General features: G+C 38.2%; 2 protein-coding genes across 5 annotated transcripts in view; one reads left to right on the forward strand and one right to left on the reverse strand.

The window, feature by feature from the left end:
• Trpc5 (transient receptor potential cation channel subfamily C member 5) overlaps positions 1 to 27,658 on the reverse strand; it is a 320,316-nt gene that overhangs the window by 88,481 nt on the left and 204,177 nt on the right. The gene's annotated exons all lie outside the window — the stretch shown is intronic.
• Positions 643 to 26,856, forward strand: Trpc5os (TRPC5 opposite strand). The gene is made up of 4 exons (XM_087196770.1): positions 643 to 756; positions 18,486 to 18,576; positions 19,222 to 19,320; positions 22,646 to 26,856. The coding sequence occupies exon 4, from the start codon at positions 22,941 to 22,943 to the stop codon at positions 23,274 to 23,276; it is 336 nt and encodes a 111-aa protein (XP_087052896.1). The 5' UTR covers positions 643 to 756; positions 18,486 to 18,576; positions 19,222 to 19,320; positions 22,646 to 22,940; the 3' UTR covers positions 23,277 to 26,856.

Consider the following 27,658-nt stretch of genomic DNA (forward strand, 5'->3'; position numbering starts at 1 on the left):
TAGTTTTTAAACTTTTATTAGTACACATTTGTAGCACAAAATGATTACATTCATTGTGGGGAGTGGTTATATGTACATAACACATCTTAATTCTTCATACCCTGCCCATTTCCTTTTGTAAAAGACCTATCTCTTTTTTTTGTGTATGTGAATATATACATATATATTTTTTTGGTACTGGGAATTTAACCAGTCAAAAGATATTTTATTTTATTTATTTCCCCATTAAGTTTATTGGTAGATTTTAGGTATAAAATACATTTACATACATCATTGGGATCTTGTACTGTTACATGAGTATTTTGGTTCTTATTTCTAGTTGTAATCTTGATAGTCACAGACAAAATGTACACAGAGCTCCCTATGCCTTGGATCCCCCATCCCCGTACTGAGGATTGAACTCATGGCCTTTGCCTTTTATTTATTTTCATTTTGAGACAGAGTCTCTCTTAAGTCTCTCAGTTGCCCAGGCTGGGATCAAACTTGTCATCCACCTTCTTCAGCCTCCCAGGGGTGCTTCAGCCTCCCAGGCATGGGCCACCGCCACCCAGGAGCGTGTACTACCAAGCCCCCCCCCCCCCCCCGCGAGGACACTGTACTACCACGCCCCCACTTGGGATATTTTCTTCACAGTCCTTGGCCTAAGATGGCGGCGCCGCTGGTTGCCCGTTACTAGGGTCTTGGGGCGTTCGGAACTGGGACCAGGAGTTGCCTCGTACCTGCTGAGTCCTACACACCTTCGTTGTCTAAGTCAAGGTAAATCTTGGGGAGCACCGTGCTGCCGGGGGAACCTGGGGGATGTTTTCCTTTGTAAATTCAAGCTGAACACCTTCCCAGGCTGAGTGGCCGACCAGCTTGGTTCTAAAATGCCAGGCCAACCAGGACCTGTGGTTGGTTGACCTGTGGCAGCTGCAAGCGCCCAAGATCTTCCGCCTGGGCAACAGGGGTACTGCTGTCCCACTTTTACAAATGCTCCGTGGGACTCAAAGTCCAACCGCCCCCCCCCCCCCCGCCCCAAGATTACGTATGAGTACATTTAGACCTCTCCACCCCCCTTTACATCAAGCTGTAGCCCACGGACTATAGAAACTCGGAGGAAGAGTGATGGAGAATGAGGGAAACGCGCCCCCTCAGACGCGGGAGACAGAGCGTCTACGCCGCTGTGGGATAAAAACCCGCATGCTGTTTGGACAGTTCATGCGCTTTTGGATTAATTGGATTTTTTTGCCCTCTACTTGATTTTTAGAGGTTCTTTTAAAAACTATAGTTTAAATACAAGTAATTTTTCAGCTGTTTTCCCCCAAAATCATTTATCCCAGTCCCTGACCTGTTCTTTTAAGAGTTTCCATCGTAATGTGGGTGCGGTGGTACAAGTCTGTAATCTCAGCACTCTTGGGGTTCAGAGGCAGGAGGATCACGAGTTTGGGCCCAGCCCAGGCAATTTAGGGACCTTGAGAAACCGGGTTTTAAACAAATAAACGAACAAATCAAAAAAATGAAAATGGCCGAGAATGTAGCTCAGTGCGAAGGCCCTGTGTTCAATTTTCAGTATGGGCGGGGGGGGGGGGGTTGTCAAGGAGTAGGTATTTTTAATTTGATAAAAATTGAAATTATCAGGCTTTTGCCATTTTTTTGTGGAGTGGACTTAGTTTTCAGTAGTGAGGATTCAAGTACTGAGATTTCAGTACCTTCACACTGAGCTACATCCCAAGCTCCCCCCCAACTTTTCTTATTGAGCAGGGTCTGGATAAATCGCTGAATTGCTAAATCGCCAAATCGCCAAATCGCCCAGGCTCGATCCTCTTGCCGTAGCCTCCTTCCCGAGATTACAAGCAGAGGGCCACCATGCCTGGCTGGATTTGGTGTCGTATCCAAAAACTCATCACCAAGCACGAGGTCACACTGAGTTTCTTTTCTTAGAACTTTTAGTTTTGTATTTTTAAATTTATGTCGGTTTTAAATTTATGTCTGTTGACTATTTGATTAAGTTTTTATGTAAGTTATTAAGTTTGTATATACGTCAATGCTTTCTGTATCGTTTGCTGTTGGTCCACCTTGGATTTGTGGAACAGTGCTTCCCTTTCTCCACCAAATTGCCTTCGCCTTTCTGACAAATTAAGCTGACTATATTTACATGGGTCTAAGTACCTTTGTTATAAGTGTTAACATTTAAATGTATGAATTCAAATTCTTTCTTTGATCTTCAGTGTATGTGATCTAGTCTGGGTTAGAAACACTTTGCTGGGAATATTATTGTGTTTGGACTGGATCTTTAGAACATGTTTAGAGTTAATTGTCATCATAACCGTGTTGAATCTAGCAACCTTGAACAAGGAACATCTCTGCATTTATTTTTTTAAAAAGCAATTTGCTTGTACAGACAATTCCTGATGTATGATAGCTCAATTTATGATGGCATAGAAATGATATGAATTGAGATTTAAAATTTCAATATTAGCTTCAGCTAGCTGTATGCCATCTGATCCTCTGGTGACTGTGGGCAGTAGCCATGAGCCACAGCTCGAAGTCAGGCACCACAATCACCAGGGAAAGCAGCTGACAACTTTACAGTGTATAGTGTTGCTAAGCTACCAGGTTCAATATATTGGGTATATTCAATGCATTTTCGACTTACAATATTGTCAATTTATGATGGGGTTGAGGAAACATAACACCACTATCAGTGGAAGCACATGTGTATCAATAAACCTAGGAGGTTGGTACTATTATTATGGCCATTTTACAGATAAGAAAATTGAGGCTCAGAAAGGTTAAATAATAATAATAAAAGTAGTTACTTGGGTGTAGATGGCACACTTTTGTAATCCCAGCACTTGGGGAGGCTGAGGCAGGAGGATTGCAAGTTCAAGCCCTCTTGAGCAACTTCACAACTTAGTGAGACCCTGTTTCAAAATAAAAATTTTTTAAAAGGGCCGGGAGTATAGTTTAGGGCCAAGGCCCTGGGCTCAATCTCCAGGGTCACAAAATGAATGAATGAATCAATGAATGAAGTAATTAACATTTGAATACCTACTGTGCATGAATCCCTGTAATAAGTGCTCATTTAGGAGTAAAAAGCTAGGAATACACTTCCCTAGTCATTGACAAGTTCCCACTGCCTGAAGAGATGGTGGTAAATGAGGGAAGTCTCCTTGCAGGAGCAGGGGATCTGGGGGTCAAGGCGGGCTTTTGAGAAGTAAGGCAGGCTGTGAGGATGAATAAAAAGCCAGCAGCATTGAGCTTCCAGTGGCTGCGTTAGGAAGGGGCAATGGCCAGAAAAGAGCAATCTTTCTCTGCCTCAGTCCAACTTGTTCCCTCCTGCGGAGCCACTCAGCAAGAAAACAAGTTACAGCAGGATGAAACAAGTTAGTCCCACACTGAATTTCCTAACTGGTCATTTTCAGATGATTTTAAATTGTTCAGCGTGTACATTGAGACTGGAAGGAGGGTCACCTTGACATACGGTCAACATTCAGAGTTTTGTAAAGTAGCATAGCTAGTCCCTTGCATCTTCAGATTCAGGCAATCTTGGATAAAAAATATTTTAAAAAATTGCATCTGCACTGAACATGTACAGATTTTTTTCTTGTCATTTGCTACACAATGCTGTGTAACAGTTACTTACACATTATTTTCATAGCATTAGGTATTTAAATAATCTAGGGATGATTTAAAGTGTGAAGTATGTGGAATAATATGATAATACTATGCTACTTTATGTAAGGGACTTGAGCATGGAGGAGGATTTTGCTGTGTGAGAGGGTTGGAGTCCTGAAATCAACCTCCCCTGCAAGGCCTATTGTTTTCTAAAGAAATTAGAATCAAGTTATCATTTTATGTTTCTAAAAGAAGTCAGCTAACTCGAAGCTGGGGAATTTGCAGCTACAAACACTTCTTCCTTTAGTCCACTTTGAGAAAAGAAAACTTGTGGGGAAAAAAAAGAAAACTTGTGGGAGTGAGTTCTCCCCCATCCTAGGGAGGAAGCTGAGGACCAAGAAGGAAGAGCAATTATCAGCTACAGGAAGATTGGAAGGTAGTTTGCAGAAAGTCTGCTGATCATTCAAGAACTGCTGCCTCCTCCTTGAGTGAATGGCTGCACATTGAAATGGATCAAACTTTCACGGCATCAGATGTCATCTCTTCAAAAGATAGTCTGGTTGTGAGCAAGGGTGTATTTTAAAAGACAGCTCTGCAGAAGGACAGCAGATAGAATGAGTTTTGTTTGCTTTGTAGTTGTCAGTCAGACTGGATTCCGAAGAGGAGGAAATCAGTGCAGTGCAAATTTCCCAAAGTGGCAGAAAGGTTCCAACAATTTCCTTCCCTCACCACTGCAGTGAGCTTGCTGAATGGTATTTTCCTTAAACAGTGCAGCTTCCCTCTTCCTCTATTGCAGCAGACATTTGAGATCAAGAAATACATTTGGCAAGGAGCTTAGGCCCAGATTATGATTGGAAGTAGCGTCTACATTTTACATGTAGTCTCTAACACAATTTGATGTTTTTCTACTCAAATAGTTCATACATGATGAATTTTATGGAACAAAGTCATATGCATTCCTATCCAGGGATTACTGAGACATTTTGTACTACACTAGCTCTGTTGTAATTAGCTAGCAGACTTGGTCCCCAATTGGGGCTTCAAATAGCAATGGCAGCACAGGTGCGGATTCACAAAGTCAACTGGAAGCCATTTCTGTAATTTCAAACTAATTTGAACCAAATGGAGGAAAGTGAGACTAGATGCTGAAAGCTATTTCAGAACACATAGTTTTTAAAGTAATTTTTTCATTGCTAGTAGTGGCACCTCGGTTCACGACCTCAGTTCTCTCCATTATTCTGGTCACAAACCGAACTGGATGATAACCGAATCAGATTTCCCCATAAGGTCAACATTGAACCTAACCATTGAATCTGACTTGGTTCTCTTCCAACTCTGCGACTAGAATCGTGGAAAGAATCGAGTTCGTGACCCGAGGCACCACTGTATGCACAACAGTCAAAATGTGCCCAATGGAGCTTTCTGGTAGATGTTACAATTCTGTCTTGAGTAGGAAGAACTCTGAAAGGAACTAGAGCAAAGGGATCCAGTCCATTGCAATGGCTTATTCTAGCCATGAGATGGCAGCAGAGGGTGGTGGGAGCTCATGTTTTATTCCAAAAAAGGGGGATTCTAGGAGGAAAGGGGTACCTGCATTGGAAAGCTTCCCACCAGGGAGGGAGCAAGTGATATAGTATGTTGAAGTGAATGAACAGAAGAGCATGGAAACTCACTGAAACCAAGTAAGAAGTCATACAGAGTATGGTCAAGTCAACTAGGAGTTGCAGTCCTACTGGTTTAAATCAGGAAGCTGGAGGGGAAAAAAATACCTAGAAGAAAAAAATACGTCAAAACAGAGAGTAATAGACTATTGATTAAGCTAATGTCAGATACTCTGAGGTGTACTGTGTTGCTAAGCTGGAATGTCCCATAGGTTAGGTGTGTTGAATGTACTTTTAACTTCAGGATTTTCAATTTACTGTGAGTTTATCCCACTGTAAGTCCAGAAGCATCAATATTGAACTTTGACTCTGGTTTGGCCTCTGGTTTGTGGTGGGTTGTGGGGCAAATCTTTGTATTTGGGTCTTTATCTGTGTAATGGGGGTACTGCCTTCCTCATAGGGCTGCTGTAGCAAGCATAGTGTTCATGAGTGGGAAAGTGTTTTGAAACTTCTAAACGCCAAAAGGATGGAAAATGGCCTTCCTCGTGCATCTTTTGGCAGCCTAAAGCATAATATAGGCTGCAAAATTTAACTTGTTTTTAATAATGCTTTGTGGTGTAATCAGAAGCATGGTCTTTGCCGATAGACACACCTGTAATACGAATTACAGCTCTATCACTTACAGGCTGGTTACCTAATCACTCTGACCCCCAGTTTCTCCATGTGCAAAATGAGGATTATAATAGTAACCCGTGTTGTTGGGTCATTATAAAGATTAAGAGAGTCAAGTCAGTGCCTGACAACTATCAAATCTTACATTTTTCATCATGGATTATTGTGAGTATTAAATGAGGAAGCAATCAATAAAGGTTCGCCATTTTCATCACGATGACTATTATTATATGACAGATGAAGAATTGTTGCTTCCTGGATGTGTAATATTGAAGTGACTACGTATGTGAATAGATACAGTGTAGGCCTAGACAATTTGCATGCATCAGTGCTGCTGCTTTCATTAACAGTTCCTCTGAACATTCTGAGGATGTCTTCTGTTATGCTAATTATTGGCTTGGAATTTTGGAAAGGAGCTTGAAGGTGTTGGTCATAGAGGTAGGTAGGGGAGGAATAATATGTTGAAGTACATACAATTGGAATCAATATAGCCATCATTGTAGACAGATTCTATAAAAACTAACAAATTCCAGAATGATAAACTGCATATTGTGCAAGATGCATTTTAGAGGATGGGAGAAAAAGGAGAGAGTTTTTCATTGAGAGAGACTGGCAAGTTGGGGTTGCAGAAGGTTTGGCTGAGGTATTTCAGAGTTTGTTTGTTTGCAGTATTAGAGATTGAACCCAGGGTCTTAGCACTGACTTATATTCTTAGACCATTTTTATTTTTTAGACAGGGTCTTGCTAACTCAGAAATTGCCCAGGCTGGGCTTGAATTTATGGTCGTCCCGCCTCAGCCTCCCAGAGTGCTGGGCTTCTAGGCATGCTCCTCCTCACCTGGCTGATTTTTGTTTTTTAAGCCCACATGGAAGATTGAATGAGTATCATTTTGACTCAAAGCAAAAAATTTGTTCACAGTGCCTTCTCTTGGGTGAGTTTTCAGAAGCATGACCTAGAGGCACCACAGCAGAGCAGCTCACATGTGTTTTATGCCAGATAGTAACACTGCATCCCTCACTGCCCTATCCACCAACCATTTTGCACACTCCCACATTTTCCTGCCCACCTGCACACATTATCTTTCTTGAATTTGTAATGCTTGGAGGACTTTTAAGAAATCATTTTCTGAACAAGCATGGGGGTGGCTGTAGCTCAGTGATTTTTTAGCTCTCGCTCTACCATACTATACAGTTTCTGGTATGTATGCTTTGAAGTTAGACCCATGTTAGACTCTGGCTTCGTTACTTATGAGCAGTGTGCTTCTTGGACAAGTCCTTTTGCATCTCTCAGTCTCTTCATTTGTCACCTTTGTCTCAGTTTCCTCATTTGTAAAATGGGAATACTAATACTAATACTGCCTATCTCCTAGCTGATAGGATTAAATGATATACTATGCACAGAAAGTTTTTAGTACTGTGCCTGGTTACTTAGCACATAGCAAACTGTTAAAAAATGGTAAATTATTTTCATTAGCAGTGATAATTGATAGAACATAGCTCTGTGTCTGGCACACAGTGAATGTCCACTTAAATACCAGTTATCTATATATTTTCTTATTCTTCCTCATGTCTCTAGGAACTTATGTTGTCAAAGAAAAGACTTAAATTGAGAGTTGGAGGGAGAGATGTGGGAATTAGCAGGACAGGGAATTGAACTGGGTAGAATAGAACTGGGTAATTTTGACTTAGAGAGAGATTGATAATAGGGTACTCATGATTTTTATCTTCGAAATCTCTCTCCTTGTGTTTTATTTTAATGAATTCTGATTTCATTCTTTGAAAAATGTCAAGTTTTCCTAAAGATTCCAGTGTACATTGACTTCCGTAGTCTTCCAACTTCCTATGGCACCTATAGAAAAAATGGCTATAGAATCTTTGTTCTTAGTTATGTTTCATTGATTTCACTGATTAGACTCTAACTTTCTTTAGGGCAGGGGCTCTTTAGGGTGGAGGGTGTTGATGCTGTTGAAAAATAATGGAGGTCTGAGGGGTGGAGCTGAATGGCACAGCATGCACTTAGTATGTGAAAGACCCTGGGCTTGATCCCCAGCACTGAAACAAAAAACCCCCCAAAAACCTAAGGGCTATGTGTTGAGTGTGTGTGCACGTGCACCTGCACATGTATGCATGTGCTCGGGCATCTGTTTCTAACTGGGAGGCACCTAAAATTATGGGAGAGTGAATTTCAGAAACAACGTCTTTGGGGGATATATGAAATGTTTCAATGTTTCAATGTCCTACTAAGGTCAGAAGGAAAAAAAAAAGCAAGCAAAATGAACAAATAAAAGGGAAAAACCCTAGCTGAGGGAGCCTTCTTCTAGGAGAGGGAGTAGATCTCCTAAATTGCTGTACTCAAGAAGTTACCTGCAACGTGATAGAAATTCTCACCATTAGCAAGGTAAGCATTTGGGTGACAGCTCTGCTATTCTGGTAGCTAGCTTTTTCTGATGTTCTGTGAAGGGCAGCCTTTTACTCCCAAGGTGAATTTATAAACAATTCACCACTGGCTAGTGTCTGAGAAGAGACAGAGAGAGGCTAGGCATGTTTTGTTGAGGAAGGACAGGCTGAGCTCTCTTCCCCCTAGGGAAAGCACTTGCCTTCTCCTTCATCCGGCGGTTTTCAGTTTTCACAGTTTATATACAGAGCCCCCCCCATCTAAATGGGATGCATAATTCCTGTCACTTATATAAACATCACTCAAGCAAGTTCTCAGCTTTCTTGCCAGTCTGGGGTGGAAAATGTGTGGCTCTTGCCAAAGGAAGAATTTGAGAATAAGCCACACATGAGTTAAGACTTAACAGCCTAAGGCAGTGAGTGAATCCTCTCTCAAACTATCTTAGTTTCTGCATAATATAACTTTCAGTTAATTCTGTTTCAGATGTGCATTAATGTCATAACTAGTCTATACCACCCGAGGTTCCTGACAACACTTGCCTTGACTGTGGTTATTTTATTCTTTTCTGAAGAAATGAGGAGATACAAAATGTACCTGACATACAGAATTGCTGGCTTCTCAAGGATATGGTGGTTGTTTTTGTTGTCTTTTGCTTTTCCCTCTCACTTGCAGCTGGTATTATTGCTCAGTGAGTTTTAGTCATTTGTAACACTTCTGAGTTATAACATGTTAGTCATCCTACTCAAATACTTGTGAGCTTTGGTTTAATACTGTTCTGCAAAACTTTCATATTGATGAGATGATTGCCTAAGCATGATCTGATTTGTGTTTCAGAATGATCTTTCTTTGCAGCATGGAAGACAAGTTAGCAAAAGGGACGGGAGTGGGAAGATAAAGTGGCTGGAGGCAGGGGGCCTGATTAGGAGTCTCTTATAACTGTTCAGGTGAGAAGTAAGAAAGACCTGAATTAGAACTATGGAGACTGGAAGGAGATGGTGGTAAAAGAGTATTTTGGAGATAGAATTGTCAATATTTGACAATCAATTGCATGAAGAGGTGGAAGATAAAGAAGAGTTGAAGTTTATGCAGAAGGGGAAGGTATCTCTGCTATGAAATGATGTAGGAGTATCAGATCATGAGGAGTACTGGGTTTGGGATAAATACTGATGAGTTCATTTTAGTTATGGTGACTTACTGTCCTGGAAAGATACTTTCAGTGCTAAAACTGGGAATGTCCTGTGTAGACCAGGATGAGCCGGTCATCTGAAGTTTAGGATATGCTGGATTCATGGTGTCTGTGTGCAGTATCTAGCAGGTGGTTGGGCAGTAATGTAGTCCTTTATTTTGTGGTTGCTTCAGTGTACGTAGTTGGCTTTTTCTACTACAGTCTAAGCTCCCTTGAGGGATAGAACATGATGTGTATTTTTCATAGTACCCACAGGCAACGCTTTCAGTAGCATTTTTTTTTTGGTACCAGGGATCGAACTCAGGACCTTGTGCTTGCAAGGCAGGCGTGGTGCCAGTGAGCTAAATTCTCACCCCCCACTTTTTTCCCAGATGCTGCTGATTTATTTCCAAAGTGGAGCTGCAGCACATAGGAAAATACACATGACTTTTCAGTTTACATTTCTAGAGAAAATAGTAGCATTTTCTAATTTATTAGGATGGGAAGGATTGAAAGATCCTCCAGGTCACAATTTTTCAGCCTTAACACTATTCACTTTCTGGGCTGGATAACTGTTTGTTCTAGGAAATTGTTTTGTGCATCATAGGATGTCCAGTAGTTCCCTAGCCTCTACCCAATAGTTAACAGTGCTCCCCTTTCATTTGTGACAAGCCTCTCCAGTTATTGCCAAATAACTCCTGGTGTGGGAGGGGTCACATTGATAGGAAACCACTGCTTTCAGTGATCTGGGCCCATGTATTCATCCCTTTGTCCTTCATCAAGGGTTACCCAAAGCCATCCTCAGTGGAGAAACATTGGTATCCAGTTCATAGCCCCAAGAAGATTTGTAGCCTGAGTTTGTTACTTTAGTTCTGAGTAAACTCATTCCCTTCTCTACTTCTCCCTCGAGTGAGTGAATGGCTCAGTACTTGGACTTAAACACCAAGTACTGATATGCCGCTAATGTACTTCCCTTATGATCCCAAATATCAAAGCAAAACTGGAAAGATGTCTAATTACAGCAGTCCTTTGTAATGTTTCTGCAATCATAAGGGATGTATTTGTGAATTTGTTCACAAAGTGGAACTAACAGTCAACCAATCCTTTTCAAAGCATTTTTCAAATATTAGATTGTAGCCCTGCCACTACCCCACTTAGACATTGGTCAGAGACTGGGAATACTGGAGAAAGAGGAAGTATATAAAGTAGAGGCACAGAAAGTTTCAGTGTCCAGGCATAGCAGAGAACCCAGGAGTCCTTTGCTGTCATTCTGGTCAAACCTGAAATGTGAATACTGAAAAAAAGAAAAAACCCACCTGAAATGTGTCTCTGAGATTTTACATATCATTCCAGTGGGACCTGTTTTGTTGTTATGGTCACAGGAGATGAATGGATGTGAGTTGAGCTGGACTGAGTGAAATAGGGAAAAACCTCTCTTGTCCTGTTACATTACATTTTGCACGCTTCTGAAGTTCCTTCCTTGCATCATTCTGTGAATCTTCCTTTATTACTCTATGGTGAAAGCTGATAAACCAGTAAGTACATGCTGAATACTTTAAGACAACCAAGGTTGTGCTAAGGCATAATTCATTCTTCCTAGTTCTTAATAGAAGATGTTAATTTATTCAACTAAATGTTTTGCATGTTTTCTTGGATCTTGGCCCATGGCAGCCCCATGAGATCAGTATTCTTAGTATCATTTTTTTTTTAAACAGAGAAACAAGTGTGAGGCTCAGAAAGGTTGAATCATATGGCAAGGGCATATACTGTAGCTGTAAGGTGATAAGTACTGAGATTCAAACTCAGATTTGTAAACTCCGGAGCCTGTAGCTCTAATCTATTATAATACATTAGTCTAGTTCCACTTTATTTTCTTTGCATTTGGGTAAGTTATCTCATTTTATTGAATAAACAACTGAAGATCAAAGAAATGTAAATGACTTGTGCAGGATGATATGGTTGTAGTTGTGGTGATGTTAGGAAATATCTGGTTCCACATATTTTTTCAGTACTGAGTATTGAACCCAGGGTCTTCATGGTGAGATACATGCCTAGCCCTCCTCCTTTTTATTTTGTGACAGGGTCTTGCAAGTCTCTTAGTTTCCCAGGCTGGGATCAAACTTGCAATCCTCCTGCCTCAGCCTCCCAAAGTACTGGTATTATAGGTGTGGACCACCATACCCAGATCTGTTTCCATATTTTAAAAATAAAGACAGTTTTTACTTCATGCTGCTGCCTTTGTAACCACATGGCTATTTGCTTAGTTCTTTTTCCCTAATTCCTATCCTACAGCTATTCTGTCAGTTTGGGCATTGCGGATCACATCCAACCTTGCCCTGTGTAGGATGTAGTTTGTTTTAATTTAGGCTTTACTTCATGGCTGTGAACACCTTCCTCTGATTTTATTTGTAGAATGAAAACCCCACGAGGTCAAGGGATGTTGCTATATGAGCTTACCATCATATTTTTTGTACTCTGGAGGATATCTGGTACACAGTAATTGATCAATAAATATTTGTGGGAATGAATGAATTAATGTACAAACACCCTGATACTGCTGCTCAGATTAGTCTTTTTGACCAACTTCCTCACACAGCCAAATGTAAGAAGTTGCTACATCCTGTAGGAGTAGGCCTTGTCCTCTGAGCAGAAGTACTTAACCTGCTTTTCTCTGTGTAGAACTTTCATTTAGTCTAGGCAGGGCTGATTCTGAGTCACCCTGTATTTTAAGGGGTTCATAGGCCTATGGAAGTGTAAATTATAACTTGACACAGATTACAAAAATTATTAGTTGGATCAAAGTAAACTGTCAATGTGGAATAAATCAAATGCATTTTATAGTTCAGAGGTTTCCAACACAAAGAAATGGTAAATGTCTGTGGAAATAGAAATGCTAATTACTCTGATTTTTATCATTGCACATTTTATACATGTATTAAATTATCATATTGTATCCTCTAAATATGTACAACTTTATATCAATAAGATATTTGTTGACAAAATAAAAAGAAATATTAAACAAATGAAAGAAAAACTGCATTTTACTAAAAAGTGGATGTATGTAACACATACTCCCAAATCAAATAATAAGGTAGGGATTTAGAACAGATTACCAGTATTTTATCATGAAGAATCCATGCAACCATTAAAAAGGAATAATTGCTCATTCTTTGGTCTGGATTTATCATCCCATCTTTTTTTTTTTTTTTTTTGGTACCGGGGATTGAACTTGGGACCTTGCACTTGCGAGGCAGGCACTGGAACCACTGAGCTAAATCCCCGGCCCTATCATCCCATCTTTGAATTTTCAACTGAGGACTTAAGAATCCTATAATAAGCCAAGAACATCAGACTGGCTACCTCCTTCAGTCCAGTAGGACTGATAAACTGTAGAGAGTTAATAGGGTCTACAAATGCTCAAGGTTCAGCCTTGTGAAAGTTACACAAGGCCTCTTACTGCAATTCTAGTACATCTTGGCTATCTTGCTTCTTAACTCCAAGTTGCACATTATGGGCAAAAGCTGTAGATGCATCTCCTGTACATGGGAACACTCTCTTCTCCATTTGTTACAAACTTGTTACAGAATGTGAATGTCTTGGAAGAAGTTGTACTGACCACCAGGGGACTGGTGAGACTAAAATTTAGTTCCAGGTTAAGTACTTACTACATAAAAAAATCTCCCTTGGTTTCTTAGGGGAATTGCTTCCTGTGTCACAATGCAAACGTGACTAGCTGTGGTGAGACAGGAAGCAGTTTTGCTCCCTACAGCAGCAGTGGGGTAAGATAGGGGTAAAGCCTATTTCCTTTCCATGACAATTACTGAATAACTGAGATAATGGCAGATACAAACTGTAGGGGGGTGGTGAGGGCTACAAGGAATATGTGAATATGTGGCTGAGGCTAAAGACACTGCAATTTAGCTGAAGCGTAACCATTGCCTTTTTTTTTTTTTTTTTTTGGAGACAGTGCCTTACTATATACCCCAGACTGGCCTTGAACTCATGATCCTCCTGCCTTAGGCTCCTGAATGCTGGGTTTATAGGGACAGACATGTGTCACCATATCCGGCTTTAACTAATTCTTAATTAAGGGACTTAAATCTAAACTTCCTTAAGGCCTATTTTACCTAGTTAAAGTTTAGCTTAGGTAAAGCCTTTTTAAGGTCTAAACATACTTAATATTTAGAAAGAGCACAGTTAGGTCAAACAAGAGCCTTAGCATAATTAAAACATGTCTGGTCTTGTTAAATTGTTTTGAACACCTATGTGTAGTTAACTACACTACAACTAGGGTTTAATTAGGTTAAGGTTCTGCATAGGACTTAACTGGACACTGCCTAACAATTAATAAAGCTGAGGTACTGGGTGAGACTTAAATGAGGTCTCAAATAGACCTAAACTTAGCTCAAGTTCTGGCTAGTACTTAATTCAGCTTTAATTAAACTTAAATTAGGTTTAGGCTTTAAATAGAGTTTAAATAGCCTATGAGTAGTCATAAACTGGGCTTAGGCACTAAGATTTAACTGGGCTGTGATTGGACCTAAATTGTGATAAGACTGTGGTTTAAGCTTATCTGGTTTCTAACTGGACCAGTACTAAGATTAGCTCTTTGCAACTCCTTAAGTGGAGTCTCACTTTTAACTATGCTGAGATCCTACCTAGACCAAAACTATTTTTATACATGAACTAGGCTGATGCTCTTGCTAAGTCTTAACTAAGCTCTGACTAGACATAAACTAGGCTTAGGGCTTGATTGGCACTGAATAGACCTAAATTAGTCTTCGACCCTAAGACCTAATCAGCTTATTCAGAAACATAATTTTTATCTCAGTTAAGACTTAGGGCCTAAGCCAAATAAGACACAGTGAAATTTAGTTAAATTCTAGGCAGGGCCCAGGCTAGTTAAAGACTAGTCAGAGCCAACTTAATAACTAGACAGTACCTAAGCCTAGTTTCCACCTAGTTAAAGCTCATTTAAGCTCCAGGCAGTGCTCAACCTGGGTTATGTTTAGTCATAGCTTAGTTAAGACTTAGCTAGGGCCTAAGTCTATTTACAGGCTGCTTATACTAGTTAAAGTCTAGTTGTTTCAGTCAAGGCTTAGTCAGGGCTTGAATGTAGTTAAGATTTAGACAGAGTATAGTTAGGCCTCGTGAAAAACTTAGCATAGGGAAAGCCTTTCAGAATCCTTTTAAGGCTTAGTCAAAGATTAAGTCTAGTTAAAAGTTAGCTAGTTTGGTTAAGACCATTGCAGAATATTTTTAAAGCACATCCAGTGACTAAGCCTAGTTTAAATTTAGTCAGATCTCAGTTAAGCCTTAGCAAGTACTTAAGTCTGAGTGTTAAGCAATAGACATCACCTAAACCTGATTTGCATCTAAAGTCAAACCTAGTCAGGACCTGTGCTTCCTTGATTCCTATCCATAGTTTAGATAAGTCCTAGATAATCAGAGTGTAAATAAGGTATAATTAAGTCTAGTTAAAGTCTAAAAAGGGCCTTAGTCTAAGTGCTAGTCACAACCCACTTAAAGTCTTCCAAGTATCTAAGCCTAGTTGAGGTTTATTTGAAGGACACTTAGCCACTAGCAAAGGCTTATGCCTAATATATACCTAGCCGGATTCTGGTTAAGCCCTAGACAAGGCCTAAGCTTTGTTTAGGTCTAATCAGAATCTAATTAAATCTTAGTTTTTAAGCTTTGATAGTCATAGTGCAGTTAAGTCTTTGCAAGGTCATAAACATAGTTTAGTCTTATTCAGAAATTAGTTAGGGTTAGGGTTAGGGTGACTATGTTGTTTTTCTGACGGTTATGCAAGAATATGTGAGTCTGTAGCAATGAGCAAATTTAGAGGAAGAGGAAAAAAATTCAATAGAATTTGGTGTAAGTTGACCATAAGGAGATATTTTACTCACCCTTATTTGAGTTTCTGTTTTGAATTTTTCATATATTTTCAAGAAGGGGCCATGTTTAGCTCTTCAGCTGCACATTTCTTTCCTTGATAAATTAAAGATGGTTCACGGGGATTTTAAATGTCAGATCCTATAACCGGCAAGTGCCTTATTGCACAGTTTTTTTAAAGGCAAAGATTTGCAGCTTTTAAAAAAAGAGTTTAAAGGGTATATCCTATTGCTTTGTTTATTGTATTCCCCGAGAGATGCTACTGCTATGTCAAAATCATAAAATTTTCCCTTTGAGGACAAGGTCTTCTTGATGTTTCCTCAGAAATTGTAGGGCAATGAGAAGTTGTATATGTTTAGGGTAGTTATTTTAAAAATCTAGATTGGAGCTGGGCATGGTGGTGAGTGCCTTTAATCATAGCACTCTGGGAGGCTGCAGCAGTATTGAAAGTTTGAGCCCAGTGAGGGCAACATAGCAATTCAGTGAGACTGTTTCAAAATTTTAAAAAATGATAGAAAAAAAGGACTGAGGATGTAGCTCAGTGCAGAGACTCTGGGTACAGTCCACAGTAACACACACACACACACACACACACACACACACACACACACACACACACACACACACAAAGTCTAAATTGAATGCATGTGCCCAAATGGTGCTACAGCACTACAGAAGGGAAAATTATGAAAAAATTTCCTGTCTGCAAGTAGGAAACTGACGCCTGTACTCACCAAAGGCACATTTTTTTTTTTTTTTTTGTACCGGGGGTTGGACACAGTGCCACTGAACTACATCCCTGACCAATCCAGAGGCACATTTTAATCTCCCATGCAAATGCTTTTGTTCTCCTTGGATATGAACTAATTTACCTTGCCTAATGCAGAGAAGCTTATCACCTATAAACATAGGCCTGGAGGATTTGGATGCTTTTCCTCTTTTTTTCCCCTACTGGTAGACACTTATTTCCAGGTTTCCAGTTAGAAGCAGCAAAAAATAGCAAGGCAGGACTTTCAGCTAAAAGAAAAATTGTTGGCCTTTGATTTAGTTAGGCTGACAAAAATGGAGTGAGGGAAAGAGGGAGGGAGGGGGTGGAGAGGGGAAGAAAGAGATAAAATGGGGTTAAAAATCCTAGTTATCACATGGTTAGTGTGGCCTCTGCCTCAGTTATCTTTCTGATCTACTTATGAGATGTAGAGTCTTACCACCATCCTGCTGACCTCACTAGTTTCATAGGAAAGAGACTTAAAATTTAAAAATAAAGCAAATTTTTGAGGTTTGGTGCAAATTTTAAGGCTCCATCTCAATGCTTTTTTTTTTTTTTTTTGGTAACAATACCAGGATTGATCCTAGGGCCTTTGAACTGAGCTACAACACCAACCATTTATTTTTTATTTTTTTATTTTGAGACAGGTACTAACTTGATTACCCAAGCTGGGATCAAACTTGTGATCTCCCTGCCTCAGCCTCCTAGAGTGCTTGGATCGTAGTCGTGCGATATCAAGCTCTACTGGATTTGGTGCTATATCTAAAACTTTATCTCCCAGCTTTTTAAATATCTATAATGATGTCAAGATACACAACATCTTTGGTACCCCAGAAAGCTTTTTCATATCCCTTTCCAGCCAATAATCCTCTACTCAGAGGTAACCACTCTGTTCACTTCTGTTCCATACATTTTCCTGTTCTTGAATTTCACATAAGTACTGTACTTTTATCCATCTAATTTCATTTGAAATTCTTGTACATGTGTGCTGGTGGACATTAGCACTCTTAATTTGGTTATATATTTAAGAGCAGCATTGCAGGTTCATAAAATGGAGGTGTGTTCAGCTTTAGTATATACTGACAAACAGTTTTCCATGTAGTTGCATCAGTTAAGTTTTACCAGCAATGTATGAGAATTCAAGAAGCTCTATATTCTTAATGCTGGATGTCAGTCTTCAATTTTAGTTATTCTGGTGGACTTTTGTATATGTCACTGTGGTATTAATTTGCATTTCTCTGATGAGAAATAATGATGAACAACTATGTGTTTCTTGGACATTTGCATAATTTCTTCTGTGACATGTAAGTTCAGTTCTTTTGTCCTGTTCTTAAAAACCACATTTTAGTTTTTCTTACTGATTTACAACAACTTAAAAATGTGTGGATAGAGTGCATATAAGTCCTTTGTTGGATATGTAGACAGTGGATGTAAGTCCTTGGTTGGATATTTATTGTATTTTTTCTCCGTCCTATGATTGAACTTTTCTCTCAAGTTTTCTTTAGATAAGTGGAAGTTATTAATTTAATGAAATTCAACTTATTAATCTTTTCTTTCATAATTAATGCTCTTTGTGTCCTGTAAAAAAAATCTTTTCCTACCTAAGATTATGAGTATTTCCACTTGTAGTTTGATCTAGACACTTTATTCTTTTATCTTTTAATTGATTTTATATTGTTTTATCTTTTATATTTTAAATTAGTATTATTATTTTATTTGGTGTGAAGTAAAGGTCATGATTCCATTGATTTGTCTGTCCTTGTGCCATTACTATGCTGTCTTAATTTACATAGTCATAGTCTTAATATCTTTTTAAAATTTTGTGTTTTCAATTAACATGTAATATTAATGGTGTACCATGTGCTGTTTCAGCACATGCATACAGGTGCATTCATCAAAGTAATTAACATTTCTCTCTCCTTTTATTTCTTTATATTTGAAGCTTTGAACTTCTCTCTTCTAGTTCTTCATGATATTTATAATGGGTTTTTATCAACTATTATCATTCCTTCTGTGTTTTGGGGCCATTACCTGATCTTCTTTTATCCTCCCTCCCTACTACCTGTTCCATCCTCTAGTAATCACAGTTATACATTTAACTTGACTCTTTAAACTTCCATATGTGAGAGAGAATATGCTGTATTTGTCTTTCTGTGACTTGGTCTTGATTTGCTACTACTATATATCCTCAAGCTTTATTATTTAAGATGTTTGGTTATATTAAATCCCCTTTGTATCCTTGTAAGTTTTAGAATCATTTTGTCTAAAGTGCCCTTTGAGAGTGGTTTTGATCTTATTGATTCAGTGGACTTCTCTACGTCCCTCTAACTTTGAAATCTAGGTGACCTTTTGAAGTGCATACAGTAATGTGTTTGTGTAATAACCTTCTTTCTAGTGTGAAGTTGGCTCTAAGTTCTAGAAGATTGTGAGAGATTTCATTCTGCATCTCCTGTCCAGGTGCCAGCCTAAAACTCAACTCATTTCAGGTAAGAAAAACTAATTTGCATGTCTGAACTTTTAATATCAGTATGTTACCAAAAATATGCTGATTTCTCCTTTTCATAAGTAGACTCCCTCTACCTTTGGGCCAAGCCACATCTTTAGCCTGTGCCCAGAATTAGCAAATGCCAGAAGGAAGAAGACATGCCTGTGACTATCAGCTCACTTAGAAAGGGTTCTTCAGTGCCTGTACATATTTTAAGTCTTACTTCCCCTTCCCCTCTCCCTTTCCCTCGGTATCCTGGAACTCTTCCATTTTACAAGAGATCTGTCCCCAAATACTCACATTATATGTCATAAACTTGATCTAAGAATAATAATAATAAGAAAAATATAAACAGAGAAAGGAGATTTAGATACGGAGGGAGGGAGGTGGAGGGGAAGGGGATTAAAAAATGAAACAAGGTGTTCTATGTACATATACCTACTCCCCAAGATGAATGCAAACTTCATACACTATAAACCATGTAATAATAAAATGAAAATTAAAATTAAAAAGCCAAAAAATATTTAAAAGGAAGGGCTCTTTGCTCTCTGAAATTTTAATACATTATGTCCTTGTTCCAGACCTTGATGATATCCTTAAACCTGTTGATTATGCAATTTATCTTTCTTTGGGGGGTGTTTTTTAGTTGTGGCAGGAGTGCTCCCATCCTATTTGAAAGCAGAAAAACAGATAAAATTTTACAGGCCCAGCGTTGACCTTCTCATCCATCTTGGCTCTATCACAGGTGAGTAGTTTCTGAGTGTTTCAGCCAATTTGTAGGTCGGGGAAGGGCAGGTAATGGACACACCCCTGAACCTCTCTGTTACAGATGATGGGGACTTCATAGGGGACTGATCCAGCTCTCTCCATCCCTATGCATTAGTAACATTCAACTTAGAATTCAGTCCATTTCAAGTGCCAGAAATGTGATTAATATTCACAGTTCCTTTCTTATTTAGGAGAATGAGACATAGGCACTACCCCATTACAACACACTTGCCTTTAGTTGTAGGCACACCTGAATTTGTATCCTCTGACATAGCATTTTGGAGGTTAGACGTGGAGGTTAGGCTTCCAGCTCTGCATCTTTACTTAACACGTGACCATGGAACATGTGACCATGGAGAAGTTATTTAATCCCTCAGGTCCTCAGTTTTTCCACCCATAACTTCACAGAATTATTTTATTGTGAGGATTAAGTATACTAATATATAAAGTGTGATTCTCTCATTGTTTGACACAATAGTTCTTCTATAAATACACTTAATAGATAATTAGGACATGCAATCTCATCTGATGCATAGTTTTTGAGGCTTCGGATTATTTTTGGTTACTTTTAGAGGTCATAAAATTTACATACAGTGAAATGTACAAATTTTAAGAGTTTTGACAAATGCATAACCCTGTGTAACTAACAACCCTATTTAAATGTCATTACTGTCACCTCAGAAAGTTCTCTTATACCCCTTCTCAATCAGTTCCCATTCCCCTAGATGCAACCTCTATTCTGATATTTTTCCACTATAGATTATTTCACATTTTATAGACATATGAATGGAAACATACAGTATGTGTTCTTTTGTGGCTAGCTTTTTTCATTAAGTTCAATGTTTTCAATATTCTTCCATTTCCTTGTTCTTATCAGTAATACCATTTTTATTGATGATTAGGGTCATATTTTATGAATACACCAGAGTTTTTTATTGTCTTTTTGTTGGATACTTGGTCTTTTTTTTACTTTTTTGGTCATTATACATAAAGCTGCTATAATCATTTTTATAAAGCCTTTCTGTGAACTTCCATTTCTCTTGGGCAAATACCTAAAAGTAAGATTTCTGGGACATAGCTAGGTGCATGCTGGTTTTACAAGTAATTGACAGATGTTTTACCAAGGAAGTTGTACCATTTTATACTTCTACTAGCAGTGTGTGAAAATCCTGGTTGTTCTATATCTTTGTCAACATTTAGTGTGGTCAGCCTAATTTTAGTTCATTACTTGTTCATCTTTCTTTCCTTGTCAAATGTCTGTTCATATCTTTTGCCTACTTAAAAATTGGGTTGTTTGTATTTTTATTTTTAATTGAAGAGGTTCTTATATATTCTATGATTTTTTAGGTACTGTATATTTTTTAATATTTTTCTCATTTTGTTGTCTCTTCATTTTATCAACTGCATTTTTATGAGTTGGTTCACCTTTTTACTCACTGCTGTTACCATGTATGGTTAAAGTGTGATTGTATTTACTGAGTGAGTATGCTAAAAATTGCTCTTCTTCCCAGCCAGGCATGGTGGCACATGCCCGTAATCCTAGCACTCCGGTGGCTGAGACAGGAGGATTACCATGAGGCCATCCTAGGCTACATAGTGAGATAGAGAGGAAAAAAAAACAGGTTTCTTAATCTTATGACACATTTTAGTTCATATAAGTCATGGTGGGGTGGGAGACTGAAAACATAAACAGGAATAGATGAGCTAGTTATAAGTGCCCTGACACAAAAATGCCATGAATACTTAGTGGGAAATGGTAGGATTTTGGGCCAAAAAAAAAAAAAAAATGATCTGACAGAACTTACTCTAATTGGAGATACTATATAACTGAGTGAATCAAAATAGGTCCTGTGGGGACCAGTGAGCTTCATGTTTAAGTCGCAGACCAACTGGCCCATGATTTGTTGTACTCTGGTAAATATCTAAGTAGTACAGTCAGCTTACTCTGGCTTACTGGGCCCCACTCTGGTGAGAACTGCTGAAAACTAGGCAATAACAGGCTTGAAGGTATCCTAAAAGAGTGAGATGGATGGTTGCTTCCTAAGATTCTCCTCTAGGAAAAGCCTGACTGAGGTCAGAGAAAGACAAGCAGCCCAATTTATAGCATGGCTACCCAGAAATTTAATGTGTAGATATGCCCAAGAAAAGTGGCCAAAGGTATATAGCCACACTGATCAGCTGTAGACTAGAGATATGTACTCTAATAAATCGAAAATAATGGACTAGACTAGTACTGGAAAACATGGTGAAAGGAGATGTTAAAATAAATTAATGAAAAGATTTTAGCAATTCATGTAGGACATGAATCAGCTCATTAGGATGGAAAGACAGAATTACCCATTTGAATGAGAGGAGAAAATCTGCTTCCTCCCAAAGGAATGTAAGCCCCACAGCTTGGGTTCCAACTGAGTTCCCTTGTCAGTTCAACCTAAGGTTATAAGAAAGACTTGAGAAACCTCAGGGTATATGGACATAAATGTAGTAGAGAAAGTGGGACAAAAGTATATGAGAAAGTGGGACAAAAACTATGAATCAAACAAAAAAGTGAATGGACAATATGAACTATATTAAATTACTAATAGCTTTTTATGTCCTCAATCCATTTGAAGGGGAATGAATCCATTTTAAAGGTATGGCTAACAAATGTGGCAGGAAGCTTATATTGGACTGATCCCTAGATTTTAAAACAATATTGTCTTAAAGAAGTGGGTATGCAGAGCTCACTAGACATGCAGATGAAAACAGTACATCATGGCTTTAGACAAAGCTGGAAGAACTAATGCTAGATATTGAAAGTAACCACTAAACAACCAAGTAACTGATTTTATAGCTGCAGTTGTTCAAAGTTTGGCAAAAGATAGAATGTGGGACTTTCATTTACCATGCACTACCAGGATTCAGGGCAATTAAAAGCTTTAACGAGTGGATTATTAAAAACATAGAAAACATTTAGTAGCTCCAGCTATAAATGGCAATGAGGCAAAGGTGCTAATAATGACAGAGCTAACTGAAAGACCCTGAATTCATGTCTTCCCTCAACAGAGATTTTCAAGGGATACAGGTAAACTACCTGTGTTCCTTTGTTCTCAAATTCCCTAACAAAAGATAAAGACCATGAGAAATTCAAAAAGAAGAGAGGAGGTACATCATCAGAAAGTGTCAAAAAATGAGGACCAATAGCTACAGATTCCCTTTCAGTCCTATAGACAGCTCTTGATAGGGGTATCCTATAGCCAGAAACTGTAGGATGAATAAAAGCTGAGGGATGCTAATCTTTGTATTTCTCTTTTTTCTATTATTAGGTCTGCTTTGCTGTTTTCTCTTGGCCGTGACAATCTGATGGTCATTATAATAGCAGTTTACCACTAGTATAAACAAAAGTACTATTTGTATATTTTGTGAGAGGTTCACCAATACCATCAAAAAGTTCTGTAGTACCACTGGCCTTCTATACTCCATCACCATCATATTTATGTCAACATCTTCACTTCTCATCTAAACCAACCAAAGAACCATTGTTGGTCTCCTAGGATCTACTGTTGTCAAGAACTCATTTGCTAAAGCCTTTAGTAATATTTTATCTGAAAGAATTGAAGCATGGAGCCTGTGTCATTTCCCGTACTAGTTGGTGGACTTACTGATTGTATATCCCAGTTAATAAGAATCGCTGAAGCGATTTTACACTTTATTACACAACAGCAGCAAGTTCCTCGTTTAGAGCAGAATAATAGAGTAGAACAGGTAGAGGAGTCTGCGGCTTCTGCAGATGAACCCCCACTACCAGATCTTGCTAATTTCTCTGATTTAGAATCAATACTCTCACTAAGAGATGATGAAGACCTAGTCCTTGATGTGGATCAAGCTTTGTTAGTTATAGGTGATATAAATGAAGATATATTACTTGGTATCGACAGTAATTCAAGAAAGGAATAAGTACCAGTTTTCCTTCAACAACATGTGAAAACTGATCATTTCTCTGTTTCAAACATATTCTATTTTTTCTGGACAATAGCTGCACATTTTCATTGTTAAAACTTATAGAACAAGTAAGATTTATTTTCCTTCCAGCAAAGACTTTTTTTCTTTCAGAAACTAATTTAGAGATGCTGTTTTTCCTTTACTTTTTCTCCTGTTCTTCTGTTAGGACTTCTGATGATAGGCACAAATAATAGCAAATAAAAGAATCTCTTTCAAGTTAACAATGGACTGAAGCCCTGGGACCTCTCATATGTTGGGACCCAATTTCACTGTTCTACAATGATAAACAAATTAAAAGGGGAATAACCCCTGAATGGTATTATAGTGACTATCTTCACATTAACAGGACTTTTTTAGGATACTTGTAGTTGAAAATATATAATCCCTTACTGGATCTTTAAGAGAAGATTTGTCAAACAGGATGCCATAGCAGACTAAGAGGGATAATTCTGAAGAGTGGCATCTACCAGATAATAAAACTACAGAAGGATATTCAGATGAATATTGCAAAGGAGAAACCTTTGAAAAAGCTAAGGCTAAGAGGTTCCAATGTAGGACTGTTCCCACAAATGCTAAACCACATCGCAACTACTTTGCAGTATTGTTCTCCAAATGGAAATGGCAGATTATACCAAATAACAAAAGAGAAGTACTAGAATGCCTAGCCAAAGCCCTACAAAGACTATTCACCAGTGGAAGACAAACACCTATTACAGAAGCCTAGAGATGATGGTCCACAAAGGGGAGTGGACAGGGTGTATCTTCTTGCTTATATAACTGAATTTAAAATGAATACTTGATAGGCTTTCTACAGTGGACCTGACACAGCTTCAACCTAGCAATACATTTTTTTTACTGAGAGGTAAGATCAGTAATGAATATAAACAAAATATGGACTGGCATTTAGCCACGATAATTCTCCACATACCAGAAGAGGAAAATGCAGTAGTTGAAGGACTCCCACAACAAAACAGAGAGGGAACAAATGTGAAGGAAATTCACTATATATAATATAGTGAATATATATATATATATATATATATATATATCATACTAATTCTACACCACAGAGTACCTTTCACTTCTGATTGGAAGAATAGTTATCCTTTAGACAGGCCCATGGACATTATGGTCTGCCTTCCTAGAGACTGACCTTTGTGTCTCATGACATGGCTAACAAACTAGGTAAATACATAAAGGTACACCATCGGCAATGTGGTGTGTGCAGATGGTGAGGATGTGATATGTAGAAGGCAATCCACCCCGGTGGGAACCAGATTACACTGATTATTTATATAGAGTTCCAGAGCATATTACAGTCAAAAGAATTGCAATGGCATTTAATACAGATGATTTCAGGGCCAACCACATGACAGAGGCTGCATCTAATATTAAGTGATGTCTGCATACATAGACAATGAGCTACCTTTAAAGATAAATGTAGGAAACTAGAGTATGTAATCAGGTCTTATTTGGATGAGCTGTAGTAGGAGAAACATGAGTCAGTTTGGACACTGACTTCCAGTGATTTAACAAATTTAATAAAGTGATAGCTATATCTAGAAAACCTTCTAGAGATCCTTTAGAAAAATTAGAACATATAGAGCTGTTTAACATATTAGTATGAAAGACTTCTAGCTGTGTGGATAGAATGACAAGAGTAGATGGGGATCCAAGAGACTTGGAGGGGAAACAAAAGGCACAAACAGGGAAAATAAAACTTATTCCCTCAATGGCTGTGGGTAATTACAAGCCATATTGGGCAGGAGATTGTGAAACTTTGCTGCTACAATAACTGAACAAACTGAACCTTACTTTGCCAGTGTATGGAAGTCTATAGATACACCGTTTGTTTGAAATGGCATATGATTTTTGCACTGCAAAAGGACTACGCCAAAGTAACCTAAATAGAATAGTGAGAAACCAAAAAGAATCAGCTTATCCCTCCATCCCAATAGGAACAGTTTACAAAGATTACTGATGGCAGTTAAACAAGGAAATCTATACACTTAGTGATAATTTAGCATTCTTACATTGAGTAAATATAACAAAGGACCGGATAAAAGTTGAAAAGATAGAATCTATGCCTTAATTAAAGGTTTATGAGAGCCAGGGAAGATAGACATTCCCCATGGGGAATTTGGGGTTTAGGAAATTGGTTCTATAATTTGTCTCAAAATAAAATTTAAAGCATAAATACCTGGACAAGATCAGAAAACACATCTAAAGAGAGACCACTAGTCTGCTATAAATTCTATTTGGTGAGCAATTTAGCTGAAAAAAAGACATGTTGTTCTTCAAACACAGTAGATACTGAAGGATAGGTATCTGTCCAAGTAGAACTCTAGAATGTGCTGTTCCTCAAACATGATAAATACTGAAGCGTAGCTATCTGCCCGAATAGAACTCTAGAATGTGCTGTTCCTCAAACATGATAGATACTGAAGTGTAGCTCTTTGTCCAAATAGAAATCTAGAATGTGGACTTTACTGAGCCTGTCAAAACTCCTAGGGTCTTATGAGAAAACATAAGCAACTCTACTCACTCAAGCAGGTCATTAAAATAATATCAGGAGAAATCTTTAACACTACTCCAGACCTGGAAAGAAGACTTGAGCCAGCCTGTAAAACAACTGCCAAAACAGTCCTAAGAGTAAAAGCAGGAAGATGCTATAATCTTATTGCATGAGGATCTTCCCAGTCTCTTCTATACCAGGATTCCTGGAAAGGTTGCACTGTAATGATAACTTGGGACTAGACATGCTTCAGTATTTGTTTTGATTGTGTGATTATGTGTGTTTAAGAATTGTTAAGATGTAATCCTACTCCAAAAAGATTGTTTTATTACTTAATATTTGCAGTGTGAAACAAAATTAGAAATAGTTAATAGTGATAAGTAAGTTTAGTAAATAAGAAAATACTTAGGAATAAGAAAATACTTAGGGATAAGAACTGGGGGGGAGGAATTTTTAGGAGAGAGCAGAACATTAATCAATTGTCAAAAGTCATGCAACTATTTAGGGTAGAAAGCCATTATACAGGGTTTGTTTCTAAGCAGGTTTATGAACCAGCCTATTTTTGTCTTATGTAAATTAGCTAACCCTAAGATGCTGATATAAGTCTAAAAACTCATTAGAAGAAGAAGTGTTAACTAACTTAGCCCACTGATTGGATGCTGCTGATCAAAATCCTGAATCTCCTCCAGGAGAATGGAGAGAGTAGCTTGTCCTTTATCCAGACTATCCCTTTTCTAGATCTTGAGATTAGGTGCCCAAGCCAGTTCTTATATGGAATGGAGGAATAGAGAGGTAGAGGGGCTCATCCTTCTGAGACAAGCTTAAAGGTGTTTAACTCAAGGGAAATAGGATGATAGATGGCAGTTAGGTAGTTGCACAAGTCTTCATCCATATGCACTTTGGCTACATACTTGTGTCCTTACATGTGACGATTACTTCCAGTTATTAGATTACAATTGTTTATGATCCTTATTAAATGTTGGTCCAAACTATTTTATTGTTTTATTTTAAGAGGCTTTAACTAATAAAATTGCATTACAAAGTAAGTAAATTCTGGTCATTTTAAATTACCTAGTGGGGAATTTGGAAGCTACTAAATGGACATAAAACAACTCCACTCAACAGAAAGTAGTGGCGTATAATCAGAGAGAATTTTGTATCAGAGTCTGAAGTTCTACTTCTGGCTTGTCAGATCATCTGCAACAAATCTCTAACATACTCCTTTATCATGTGTAAAATAAGGGTTATAATGATCTTCCTGATTATCTTTGATGGTAATAAGGAACAGAACGAGACACTTTTCAGTCTTTGGTATGTCTGACAGTGAACAGGCTACTGTACACAGAATCAAGACTTTTCATGGATATCTAAAAAATGTCTGAATAAGAACACTTGAAAGTCTATTTGACATGTAAAGATTATCAATTTGTTTTACACCCATTTTCTAAGAGATCAGAGCTTCCTTATTCTACTTCATGTCAAAGTTATATATAGTTTGGAATCAGCTTTTGTTTCATTCTTAGGAGTTTATTTTTCATCAAATTATATTCTTTGGGTGAGACTATTTGAGTTCTGATAGGAATAATGAAGAAAAAACTGTAATGAAAAAACTTCAGGAAATACTGAGTTTATTCCATTTAAGGCTAAAATTTTTTTTTCTTGAGGGACTTATGTAACCCTGAATATCATTAACCCACCATGATCCAAACAGATTTTTACAATTATTTTTACATCAAGTAGAATGAGCATTGTGTTTTTATGTAGATAACCTTATATTAATAGATAGTGAGTCCTCTTGGGTACACTTTCTGTTTTCTCAGGG

Source organism: Heterocephalus glaber, unplaced genomic scaffold, assembly GCF_053883595.1.
Source record: "Heterocephalus glaber isolate CG9 unplaced genomic scaffold, H.glaber_assembly_v1.0 deba00001613, whole genome shotgun sequence".
Lineage (NCBI taxonomy): Eukaryota > Metazoa > Chordata > Mammalia > Rodentia > Bathyergidae > Heterocephalus > Heterocephalus glaber.